This window comes from Salvia miltiorrhiza, chromosome 4, assembly GCF_028751815.1.
Source record: "Salvia miltiorrhiza cultivar Shanhuang (shh) chromosome 4, IMPLAD_Smil_shh, whole genome shotgun sequence".
Lineage (NCBI taxonomy): Eukaryota > Viridiplantae > Streptophyta > Magnoliopsida > Lamiales > Lamiaceae > Salvia > Salvia miltiorrhiza.
The window spans coordinates 20,137,211-20,151,110 of NC_080390.1; the positions used below are offsets into that span (position 1 = coordinate 20,137,211).

At 35.2% G+C, this 13,900-nt stretch overlaps 1 protein-coding gene across 1 annotated transcript; it reads right to left on the reverse strand.

The window, feature by feature from the left end:
* Window positions 1-3,027: 3,027 nt before the first annotated feature.
* Window positions 3,028-12,192, reverse strand: LOC131023719 (uncharacterized). The gene is given in 25 exon segments (XM_057953279.1): window positions 3,028-4,058; window positions 4,196-4,300; window positions 4,422-4,557; window positions 5,347-5,459; window positions 5,540-5,635; window positions 5,724-5,941; window positions 6,048-6,105; window positions 6,107-6,171; window positions 6,249-6,279; window positions 6,607-6,647; window positions 7,750-7,838; window positions 7,942-8,123; window positions 8,125-8,190; window positions 8,269-8,358; window positions 8,426-8,641; window positions 8,726-8,860; window positions 8,945-9,403; window positions 9,405-9,449; window positions 9,540-9,563; window positions 9,565-9,753; window positions 10,215-10,260; window positions 10,354-10,490; window positions 11,094-11,226; window positions 11,772-11,977; window positions 11,979-12,192. Coding segments are annotated over 25 exon segments (3,150 nt in total). The 5' UTR covers window positions 12,048-12,192; the 3' UTR covers window positions 3,028-3,857.
* Between the last annotated feature and the right edge of the window lie 1,708 nt (window positions 12,193-13,900).

Below are 13,900 nucleotides of genomic sequence, written 5' to 3' on the forward strand. Positions count from 1 at the left end.
ATTATTAATGGTGAACCCAACTCATCTTATACACCAACTCAATTAAAATAATCTTTAAATATTTTTTACCAACTCACTTTATACATTAATTACACTTTTTTTAATTATTGTGCCTAAAAGTAATGGGAGATTACTGATAAAACGAAGAGAGTAATATACATATTTAGAACTAGAATAAATAATAAAATCATTTATAATAGTGTTTTGCATGGCTAAATCGTACTAGAAGTATTAGTTTCATTGTTTTAATTCATTGTCATTCTCCACCATGATTAACTATTTCAAATGATTGAACTCTAGCCAAATTGAAACACAAGTGGAATTGACATTTATAGAAACCATAAGTCACAATTTTCAAAAATCCTAGCACCACCATTTAAAAATTATAATGGCAGATAAATTTCAATTCAAACCAAATCTTAATTTTGAAGAAATTTAAAAATGATCAATGTTTGTATATTACTAACCAACTTTATAATTTTTTATTAGAAAACCCAGAATTTACTAGTAATTTATGGATTTATTGAAAATTAACCCCAAATCAAAATCAAGTTGCAGGGATCCGCAGTCCAAAAATCAGCAGGTTTTGAGGCAGCAACAGTAGGGCATCCATAGTGGTAGGAACTAGAAAGTCACAAAAAATTTGATGATGTGTGGGTGAGAAAAAACACAAAATCTTGGGTACACCTGGGTGTACCGTACAACCGGGTTGACCCGTACCCAAAATAGTGTTATTTATATAAGTTGGGTCAGGATATGGATTCAAATCAGAGTGCGGGTCAAAGTTTAAGTGAAGGTGTGACCCGGTTGTACGGTACACCCGGGTGTACCCAAGACCACCTCTTTAAATTACTATGGAGAAAGTTTGCTGGAGGAAATTGAGGAGGAGAGAGGAGAGAGGGAAAGCTGCAGTGCTTCCAAAGAAGCACCTGCAAAGCCGGGTTTTCTGGTTCTGGATGGGGAGAGCGAGGGTTAGGGAGTTGGAAGAGGGCGGTGGGGCGGCAGCGACGGTGAAGGCGATCCACCCGTTGGGTGCGGGGGAAGGCTGGGACTGGATTTCATCGTCGTCTTCGATAGGCTGGTCCTAGAATTGTGTGATTGAATCGAGATTGTAGAGAGAGAGAAATGGATGTATAGTCAATATTTTTCTTTATTTTTTTATTTTTTTATTTTTTCTCCTTATCAAAACGACGTCGTTTTGAACGCGTGGCTTGCCACCGTGTAATAAATGCCACGCGTAATACCATGTAATTTAAAATAGTGTCCACGTCATCGCCGGTCAAACATAAGAGTGATCGGAATTTTCGCCGGGTGCAAATTGCAACTAAATCAAAAGGTCATGTATTTTGGAGCTATTTTTAAAGGTCGTGTGCAATATGCAAATCCGAAAATAGTTGGTGTATTTTCCGGCTATTAACCCTATATTTTTATACTCCCTCCGTCCATGAATCATCTTTCTGTTTGAGGTTCGGCACGAGTTTTAAGAAAGCTGAAAATGTGGTGTAAAGGTGGTGTAAAAGACTAAAAGGGTAGTGATAATGTATTGTGATTACTTTTAGTAATCTTTCACTAACTATTTGGCATTATTTTATTAGGTTAATTAGATGAAAGCATTTAAATGAGAAAACATTAAACAAAAGTGTCGATTCAATAAATAAATAAACTTGAAATTCAGAAAATAAATAAATAAATAAATAAATAAACTAAAAATTCAGAAAATAAATATATAAATACATAAATAAACTGGAAATAAATTTTTCAGAAAATAAATAAACTGAAAATTCAAAAAAAAATAAATAAATAAACTGAAAATTCAGAAAATAAATAAACTGAAAATTCAAAAATAAATAAATAAACAAACTTGAAATTTAGAAAATAAATAAATAAATAAACTGAAAATTCAAAAAATAAGTAAACTGAAAATTCGAAAATAAATAAACTGAAAATTCAGAAAATAAATAAATAAACTGGAAATAAATAAATAAACTGGAAAATAAATAAACTGAAAATTCAAAAATAACTAAATAAATAAACTTGAAATTCAGAAAATAAATAAATAAACTGAAAATTCAAAAATAAATAAATAAATAAACTTGAAATTCAGAAAATAAATAAATAAATAAACTGAAAATTCAGAAAATAAATAAATACATAAATAAACTGGAAATAAATAAACTGAAAATTCAAAAATAAATAAATAAATAAATAAACTTGAAATTCTGAAAATAAATAAATAAATCAACTGAAAATTCAGAAAATAAATAAACTGGAAATAAATTTTTCAGAATATAAATAAACTGAAAATTCGAAAATAAATAAATAAATAAACTGCAAATTTAGAAAATAAATAAATAAACTGGAAAATAAATAAACTAAAAATTCAGAAAATAAATAAATAAATTGAAAATTCAGAAAATAAATAAATAAACTAGAAAATTCGAAATATCCTACTCCATTTAATTAACTTCAAAATTGGATTAATTAGACAAGTAATGGTAAAATGTTGTGGGTCCAATTGATAAAATGTAGTAATTTAAAAAGTAAGGGATGATATATATGTCCAAAAAGCAGAGTAGGAAGTTAATTGGTGGACAAAATTTTAGAGGCAATCAGGAAGTTGATTCGTGGACAGAGGGAGTATCATTTTTGTATTCAACTATTTTGCTTTTCTATTTATTTTATTTTGTTTGTTTTTATCATAGATAATATTTTGGACAGATTTTATTTTTTTCTTTTTAATTTGAATTTGAATTTAAATTTAATCTCTTCCTTCAATTTAATCTCGATATGATTTTAGTTTTTTAAGAGTATTTATTTTAATATAAGTATTAATTGATTGACATAAATTAATTTTATTAAAGTAAAATATAATTGCAAAAATTAAGATATGTATATAAATAATAATGTGTAAAATAATAGATATTATGACAATGGGGTCCATGAATAATTATATTTAAGAACGTATGATTGTGGAGGAAGTTTAAAATTGAGAAAGATGATGTGGCGATGAACCATTGTGGATGCCCGTAGCAGAAATAAATATATTGCGATTAGCATCTCTGTATGAACACAAACCCAAATGCAAATAAAGATTTCAGAGAAATCAAAAACACTATACACACATGATGGCGCAAAGACACTAAACGTAATACAACCACTCAACATGACAACTTCAACCTATTTGTGCTCACTTCTGACTCAAATAATGAACACAGCAGGCCAGCCCTTACAAACAATTGAAGAATAAAGAGATCTGAATACACACCAAAATTGGGAGGATGGAAGCATCCCCAAACTGGAAATCGGAGAAATCACCTCAACGGACCAAAAATTGAGGGAATGATACAATCCTGAAACCGGAATACCAGAGACAGCAGCAGCAACAGATCAAAAAATAGTTTAGATGTACCTGTGATGCAACATAAAACTTAATAATTAAAGATTGATTTTCATGATCTAAAAATAAGATATGAGAAAACAACCCACCTTGGGTTTCAATCAAAGATCCAGATTCTTGAAACAATTAAACTTTCCAGTATACCATCCATGAGAGAGAAATTACATTGAGCAGTGATAATTTAAGGTCATTAAAATAATTCATTAGACAGGAAGGAATTTAAGGTCTTGCAGAGACATCACAATTAAATAGACATCGTGCAGTCTTTAATAAACGAATTTAAACTCACAAAACATATAATATAACACTAGATTTACTCTACGAATCATTATATTCTTTTTTCGAATAATGAATTGATAATGACGTACCTTGTTTTCAAATATAATACTCGGCCATCAACGACTCTAGAAGCATACTTGTGTAGAAAGAAGCTTAGAATTAAAACAAGCGCCGCCGTATATCAGCTCTTAGGTGCAATTGCGGCTAGAGCATTAGCGTGGGCAGGTGATAGATTACCCAAAAGAGGCTGTATTTGATGGCCATAAATTGATATTAGATGGGAGAATGCCTGGCCTATGTGCACCTTGACTTCAGGAGCTTCAGCAGGTGATAAAGCAACTTCAGCAAATATGCTAACCAGCTGAGGGACAAAAGAAAGTATCTGCATATAAAGAAAGAAACAATATCTCTCATAGTGAAAAGGGAAGAAACGCCACCAAAAAAAAAAAAAAGCTAACTCAAACCAAAATCAAGTTAAAAGGATCTCCGACTCAAAGTAAACAATACTGAAGAAATTACCTGAGAATTAGATGATAAAACTAGATTGCAGATGCATCCATAGACAACTGTAGATTCTTCGTAGTCCTCTTTCAAAGGAAGCACTTGCAGAAAGATGGGTAGGACCTGATAAAATGCGGGAAAATATAATCATGGAAAAAATAGAAAGTAGTCTGCAAGAAGAACTTGCAGAAAGATAGGTAGGACCTGATCAAATGGGGGAAATAGAATCATGAAGAAGAAGAACCTGATTCAGTGGAATGGCCTCTGGGTGAGACATTATCATCCTTGCCACTGCACCAGCAGCATTGTCCTTTACTGCATTGTCTGGCTCAGATTCCCCAAATAATGGATAAAGGCGACTCAGAACATCAGTGTTATATCTATTTCAAATATAACAAGCAAAAGTAATTGATGAGAATAAGATAAAATATCAATATCCAACATCAGCCTAGGCCTAGTACCTATTTTAAATATAATGTCTATGAAAGAGAATAAGAACAGAAAAAGAAAAATAATATCAGGTGATGAGCAGAAGAAGCTTCAGAGCACTCAAAGTAAACCTAACAAAAGATGCAGAGACCCATAAGACCATAGATAAGCATGACAGTCTAAAATGGAATTAAACGAACTGAAGACTATCTCTGATACAGATCATTATTTAGTTATAGTTATATATTGTTTCTTTAATTTATTTAGTTATTTAGGGCTAGAATAAAGTAATGGGTCAGGCTTTTGTGTGGGCTCCAAGATATTCTTGGGCCTCAAGTTTCTGTAGGTCTTTAAATAAGTTAATAGTGAGTTAGGGTTAGGATTATCGTTGCAGTATTATTCTGGACAGCTTCTCGTTGTAGGCCTCGCAAGAGGAGTTTGGAACAGCGTTCTCACTGTAGGCCTCGCAAGAGGAGGGTTACTCTCTGTTTTCCTTGTTCAGTATTTATTTCAATTTATTTCTCTTTTCAGCTCTCCTGTTTCCTGTTTATCTCAATCCCTTTACTCTATCAATCTCTCTGATTGGAAAGAAACAGGTGATCAAGTTTTGGAGACAAAATTGCAATTAGAGGATTGTTCCAACTTAAGCTGGAATCCCTATAATATTTTTTTTAAGTAAGATACTAATATTATCTCAAAAGTAACAGAGCAAACAAGTATTTGAGTAAGTAGAAGAATACTTCAAAACCGAGTTGCCACCATTTTTGCACAGCTCACCCACACAAAACGCTGCATTTCTCCTATTCGTTGCCTCGGGTGATCCCAATTCTTTGAGCACAAGATGCATTACAGCCTGCAAACACGATGCTATCTTTAGTAAATCGATAAATTTGAAGTAAAAAAAGAAAAGCTTTGTCATTTTTAGGAAATTACATCAATATAGCCAGCAATTGGAGGACCCATATGCTGGGCAACTTCAGCAAGGGTTGCAACAACCATTGTCCTGTCCTGTGGTGGGCGTGACTGTTTCTGCATTAGAAAATTATAAAAACATTAGGATTGAACAAGAAAGTCTCTGGACTAATATGCTAAGGGGTTAATAGCTTCCCACACTAACCGAAAATTTCATTAGAGGCTCAAACAGCTGTGAGAAAATTGGAGCAAATTGAGCACCCAACGCCTTGGCAAAAGCTGGAAGGAGGTCAGAAACTGCATCCATGAGTACTTCATCGTGTTCGGTATCATCGTCATCAATCTCACTGTCTGACTCTATCTGCTGACAGGTAGACTCCTCCCGAAGTAGTGCCAAAGTTGCCTCAATAAGGTGAGGTATATCTAAAGTTGGTATGTAGAGAAGAGGGAAAACAGATTATAAACTTCTTTAGGCCAGAGTCATGTCCACAAGATTTCTAAAAGGAGGCAGTTGAATTTCACAACTTACAAGGCTCAACAGCCATGTATCCAAAATCCTTCATGATGTCAGCAACACTCATGCAAGCCTTGAGCTACAACTTCTTTATCATCATCTTCAGTCATTGTCTTTATATATATATTCAGCACAGCATCTGTGGACGAATAATTCATAAATATTGTTTTCCTAAGAGAGATAGAAAAATTCCTGAATACAACAAATGATTCTCACCAAGAACCTCTTTTATCTTCATAATTCCCTCCTGCAAAATAATTATATTCAAGATTGTGTCAGAAAAATCTGGAAGCAGGCAATGGAGATTCACCATAATGACATCACCGAACCTCATAAAAATGAAGATAAATAAACAATTTAAGTTACCGAACCTCATAAAAATGAAGATAAATAAATAAACAATTTAAGTTACTGGTTACACCAAGAGGTAACCAGTCAACTAAATATTCAGTGCAAATAGGAAAAAAATCACTAGCGAGTCATTGGAAAAATTTGAAAATGGAAATAATTAAAAAAAAAAGATAAAGAACACAAAAAATCAAACGGTGTATCAGAATGGTTATTCTGCACTCACATTGTGATTCTGAAAAACTGCTTGTACTGCGTCGAGAATATCTGGCAATGACAAACAAATTCGGAAAGTAAGAGTAGATATGGTAGTAGAATACACTATTTGATACCTAAATACAATCAGATGAGCATCAAACCAAGAACATAGAGAAAGCAAAAGGCAAGTTTCTAGTTCAAAATACCAGTGGAAAAACTAATACTCCCTCCCGTCCACGATAAGGGCGGTCTTTTTGTCATTTTCATCTGTCCACAATAATTGTGGTCTTTTCATTTTAGGACATATACCTTTAGGGTGCGTTCACTTTGATGGATGGGAAAAGGAGGGATAACAAAAATTTATGCCTTTAAATGTCTCCTTTCTTTTCCCACATTTTACACAAAAGAGAAGTCCACCATTTTTCCTTCCTTATTTTCACTTCAAGGAGGGATAATATCATAATATTATCCCACCATTTATACTTTTACCCCATTCATACACAATATTTACACAAAGCCCATCTCACAAACCATTTGTTAATTACCTAACAAATCAACTTTGGTGGAACCTCTTCTCCACTTTATACACCTCTCCTAATATATTTTCTTAAAGCGCGTGCCCTCTCATTCACACCACACTTATTGTGGACGGAGGGAGTACTTTTTTTCAAATATTAACTTGAATTACAAATTTCAGATAGCATACAATCTCACACTTGACAGATCAGAACTAGGTAAAGAACAAGGTCTACTAGGATGCTATGGCAACTGAAAGCGTATTATCATCACAACTGAAGCATTCACGGAATACATTTCCAATGGAACTGAGAGGTTTGCAGCTCAACAAATATCCATGCAACATTTGGTGAATTTATTACAAAACCAATCAGTACATATCAGAAAGCACTGCAGTAACCTTCAAGGAGACTTGTGTAAAAAGCATTTTCTGGAATCCAGCTGAGTTCTAAAGAAATGTAATTCTACTGTCCTGTTGTTACATAATAAGCACAAACAAAATGCAACAGACAGTAAAATCAAACATATTATCAACACAAAAAAAAACTAAAAAAATCTGCAGAGACAGGTATATCAAGCACAAATATCTTCATAAGAAACCTATGAAAGATCATTGTCTGTATAGCAATTCAAGTAAATGAGCATTATTACTCACATTTCAGTGAAGTTATTGCCTGAAGACGAACATCCTCATGGAAGTATGTCGAATGTCTAACTAAAATCTTCAGGGTCTCCTCTATGTACCTTTAATTGAAATTAAGGTAACAAATTATCGTTTTATGCCCTTGATGCAGCCATACAAAGAAAACTACATATACAAACACATATATATAGAACAAAAGGATACGGTGAATAGGAACTCTTTGTATGCAGAGCAAACAAGCCAAGAGCTTGGGTAGCAGCTGCTTTTTCATCCAAAACGCCTGTTCTTACACTAATATTACGAACTCTAGGTTCATCATGTGCTTCATCATCAGAAGAGACTCCACCAAATCCATTGACATTGTCATCCTCGTCAGATTCATCAACAGTCCACAGCAGAACCGTCATCAAGGTTGCAGGAGGAAAGGGCCAGAGGAACTACATGTGGAAGGTACTGTTCCAACATGCAATGGATGCTTTAGATATGAGATCTCTTCACACATGTGTTAAAGAATTGTGGAAGAAAACCTACCTGAGAAAACCCATCTTCTAAAAGTTCTGCAACATTGCTGAAGAATCCATGAGTGTACTCCCGGAGTTCACTGAACTCCAGCCTGAAACCCTGTTCATATCCCTCTATAAGCAATATAAAGTGAATACTACAGGACAACAGATGAAAAGCTTCATACGGATATTGCAGCTTCAATGAAGGCAGGCAAAATTGGTTCCATCCTAGCCCTCCCAACAGACATCGCAACTATACCAGCCAACTCAGTAGCCCTTGCTCTTGCCCGCAGGTCCTCGTCATTTGTAAGCACCATAAAGATTTTCATCAACTCAAGCACCCTTTCAGCATATGGAAGGAAAGCTTGTTCTGAAGCAGATGCAACTGAACCTATTGCAGACTACAATACCAGCAAACAAAATGTTGAGAATGATGAAAATTTAACAATTTGGAACATTAGATTGCCAATGCACAAGCAGGGTACCATGCACGTCTCCTGCAAATTACGGGGACTATTTTGGAGAGCGCCAAGTAACTTTCCCATTAAAGGATCCAGAAAAGGAAGAATTTCTTCACCCATGTTCTCACAAAATGCTGCCAGTGCATAATATGATTTCTCCTGTTATGTGACAAATTATCTATTATGAGATAAAGTAAAGAAATTATAAAACAAAAGCCTCTTTAAAGTTATATATACATCTACCTTGACTTCATCAGATGAATCCTCTAGGGCATTCAAAATACAAGGAAGGACAATTTCATGGTGAGATACTATCTCAGGCTGCAGATGCTCAGCAAACTGACCAAGTGCAAAAGACGCAGCCCCGCGCACCATTTGCTCAGGATCTCTAAGAGCTCCCAAGACAATACGAAGCACCGGTTCCAGTTTACCCTTCATCAACTCCAAGCACCCCTCAGATATAACACCTAGAGCTGTAACTGAAGCCTCCCTGAACTTTGGATTTGCATTCTGACTGCTCAAAGAAGAAAATTCAAGAACAGGAGGAAATACTTGCTTTGAAAGATTTATGGCCATAGTGTCAATAACTTCTGCTGCAGCTCGATCAGGTGCCAGATCATCATCATCATCCCTGTCTGTTGACTCCGCAAGTAAAGGGCACATGATTTGCAGGATTGGTCCAACCAACTTGTACTTTTTCAGAGGAACTTGATTTATATCGTGCAAGCCATGAAATTATTTGAATAGCCTAACACAGATGAAGCAATGAGAAGTCAAGCCATCTTTCAAGTATAGAATGCTAAAACTGGAAGGAAATATCATGTTCGGTGCTGTAAACCTGATGACGTGTATTAGGTTCCAAAGTTAGGGCTTGAACAGACTTCAAGAGAGAACTGAACGATGGTTTTTACAGAATCCCCAAGGAGAGGAGCAGGAGACTCGATTAACTCATCAAAAATCTCAAAAGCAATCACTGCAACATCCTCCTCACCAGAAGCAAGGCATTGCCTCGATACATTCAAAATGCTCGGAATAAACTCCCGGAACTTGATCTACATGATACAAGCATTGGCCTTACGAATGCATCCAGAAAGCAACATAATCTCAAATAGGAAATTCAAAGAACCAGGTCATTCATCAATTTGCAGTACTAAAATGACTGGCATGAGAATAGCACTCTTGGGCCTTCGCCAAAGAAAATAGATCTCACGAAATAGAGAATGACCTAATTTATCAAGGGTGTTTATGTCCAAATGGCACAAAATAATATGAGTTTACCACCATTACACATGACATTATATAAGTATCTATATAGAACTTCTGTAGTAAAAAAGTATTTCGCAATGAGCAGCTAGATCCAGAGAAAGCCAATAAAGCACAGAAATTAGAACTCACCACTTCTGTCTCGTCATGAGTATAAGTATCTATACATAGAATGTTTGTAGTATAACAGAATATAGCTATAGTAGCTTGATCCAGAGATAGCGAATAGAGCAGAGATATAAAAACTCACCACTTCTGTCTCATCATGAGTGAACTCCAGGAAAGAGCCAACCGCCCTGATATAGCAAAACACAAATATATGTAAACGCCTTCTGCAGATATATCATCAAGTATTATCATTCCCCACAAATCCTCAAGCAACATCTTACTTGAGAGCAGCAACTCTAACGCGATTACTGGTCTCGTCCTGAAGGCACTTAAGTAGGAGAGCCTGCAAATCTGCAAAATATGGTCGAAACGAATTTCCAATAGTCTCTGTCAAGGAGCTGAAAAGTATCAACGCCACCTAGAGAAAAAATAAAATTATTTATGCAAGTACATTTAAAAAAAAATGAACAGCCAAAAAGGAGAAAATGCAAAACAAGTCAACATTAAGTTCATGTCAGTCTACAATGAAAGTTTAAATTCATGTAGTTCCTTAAGAAAACAAAATAGGGAAGCGTTCACATCAGCACATGCGAGATGTTTTCCTACTAAATGCAGAGTGGACTATAGAGGTTCAATCTGAACTGTAGAATTGTTTAATCAACTTCCAACAGTTACCATAGAAGAAGGCCAAAGTGTTATGCTTCTGTTAGGATAAGTTAGGAAAAGGTAAGGATAAATACAATGAAACGATATAAGTTAACAGAGATATGGCGATCTGAGAAGTTGGAAATCCAGTTAACCATAATAGCGAGAGATGGGGAAAGAGATGCTTTTAGTTTCATTTCTGTAGTTTTCAATTATAGTTTGAATATTTTAAATTATGGCTTGAACATCTGTTTATACATGCACCTCATGAAAAATGTCCAAAATACACATATGTAGGGAATGATTCAGTGGATAATGGAGTAACTCGTCCAAAAGTTACAATGGAACAATAATCCTGCACAGTCCGACAACACACCTCTCTATGTTCTTCCTGTGCACTTTGACTGCATTGGAATAGAAATGGCAACAAATCAGACCACTCTCCAGCTGGGACAGCATACTTTGCAATGATGCTAACCACATTTGCACTAGCACGCCTCACCGGTGGACTGCCACAAAAAGAACATAACGACATGAGATTCTGATTACCATTGTCCAATTTAAGTATAAGGAACACAGCATGGAAATTTAAAGTTATTTGAACCCAATGACATTAAAAATCAAGAATGTGAAAATATGTTCAATAAAAGGGCCAAGCTGATGGCATTGCATGATATTCAATAGACATAACTAATATCAGTTCATCAATAAAATCAATAAAATTGTATTTAATTTCGCACATGAAGCACCCTAAGCTGATGACATTGCATGTATTCAATACTGGCATAACTATATCAGTTCTTCAATAACACCAACTTAATTTCGCACATGAAGCACGCTAAAAGTACATATCAAACCAAGCTCGAAATTAAAACTGAATGTAGAAATAAAACGATGAAGGTTCAGACGGACTCAATTCGCAATTAGTTGATCAAGGAACGCTTCCAACGAAAATAATTATAAAAAAAAAAAGGACAGAATTTCATCCACCAACACTGCATGCATAGTTCTTCAAAATGAAATTGAATCAATAAAATATGAGCGGAGGCGAAACCTATGCTCGACGGTGATGCTCTCGATGAGAGATTGTTTGACTAGCTGGCGGAGCTGCGGCGACAGCTTGCCCCAATGGCCGGTAATCTTCTTGCGGAGGAGAACGGCGGCGAGCTGGCGGACGTTGGGGGTCTTGGCGGTGCGAAGGTGGTGGACGAGCGCCGGCACCACCTGCGGGTCCTTGGCCAACCGCTTAATCTGATCCTCAGGCCTGGCGCCGGGCGTCGTTGTCCGGCATCAGGAACTGGATCAGCAGAAGCTCCAGGGACTGCGCCATTGGTCGACTGCGTGTTTGGTGCGTGAGAGAGAGGAAGGGGGCTAGGGTTCCCTAACTTCCTTTGTTTTTCCCTTTCCTTTATATACAAGGAAGGAGCAACGGCGGCGGGTGTCTGTTTTAGCTTTTCGCTGACAAGTGAGAATTGGGGCTGTTACTGTGTGGGCAATTTTGTTGCCACGCGCTTTTCACGTGCGTTTTGTCTTTTCATTTTGAAAATGTATATCGTTTCAATTTATGGACTATACGAATTATAAGAAAGTCGGTAATAGTGAATACTCCCTCCGTCCACCAAAGATATGCCACAATTTTCGTTTTTGTCCGTTCACAAAAAATATACCACATTCATTTTTAGTAGTAGGGTCCACACCATTTCACTCACATTTAAATTGGACCCTTGCTCCACTACCAACTTCACTCACATTTTATTAAAACCTGTGCCGAAAGTAAAGTGGCATATCTTTGGTGGACGGAGGGAGTATTATTTTGGGTGAAGTTTGGATTCTATTATAATTAGGACGTATTTGATACAGTGGAATACGTTGAATTAGTAAATGTATATTGCATTAATACAACTCAATATGATGTCACAGACCCACAATACCTATCTTGGCTTGCTCGACAAAGAAGACGTAATATTTTGACAAGAAAAAGAAATCAAACTCACTTCAAAAACGCATCATACGAAGCTAGGTAAAGAAGACGTGAAATACTTTCACGAAAAAGAAAAATACCTCCACGAAACGTTAGTGCTTTGCATGTTAACCCAGGTATAATATGATGCATTGTTAAATGCATCTTTAATAAGCTTTACTAAAAAGTTCATATACAAATAGTTATTTGAATAGTTTTATATTTAATCTTATTGAGATCATTATCCATGCAGATGCTATGAATAACAATGCATCGATGGCTCGAGCTAAAAGACAATTGCTAAGGAAAAATAAAAGTCCTACAAAAAAATTGGTAAGGATCCATTGCAATTATATTTGTTGTGTAAATTTTGTAACTTAAATAACACTTATTTTAAATTAAAATGATCTACCTTTAAACTACTAAATATTTATTATTTATATTTTTTTATTCTAACAAATATTATTTAAATCTTAACAGAGTATTTTGATGTTGGTGACCCGATCTATGAGTGTGAATATTGTAAGGCACAAATGTGGGTCGGAGAAAATGTTGAGCAATCCAAATCCAAGCCCCCAAAGTTCTCACTATGTTGTTTGAAGGGGAGAGTCGTTATTCCATTGTTGCAAAAACCTCCTAAATTGTTGAGCAATCTTTTAAAGAATAGACACCACAAGAGCACAAAATTTATCGAAGATATTCGTGCTTACAATATGATGTTCTCATTTACTTCAATGGGTGGAAAATTAGATTATTCCATTAATAAAGGTGCAGGTCCATATACATATCGCCTGGGAGGTCAAAATATTCACCGCATCGGTAAGTTTGTTGCCAACAGAAGGGAACTCTCCTAAGTTTTCACAGCTCTATATTTTCGATCCAAATTCAGAAGTAGAACATCGCAAGAACGCTGTCAGGTTTGTCTTTTTAATATTTCACTTATTTTTTTATTAAGTATATTTATTTCATATTAGATAAAAAAAATCCTCATAATTTTATGAATTGTTAAATAGAATATTAGGTTAAAGCTTATGGCATGTAAAACTCTTCTTAGTTTAGTTTTTTAACACTATTAATGTTTTTAACATAATAGTTTTAATATTACACTTCTACAATTTTACAGTAACAAGAAATCGAAGGATTTGGATGACTCGATCGTGATTGCCCTTAAACAAATGATTGATGACAACAGTCCCTATGCAAAGGTTTACCGAATGACTGCT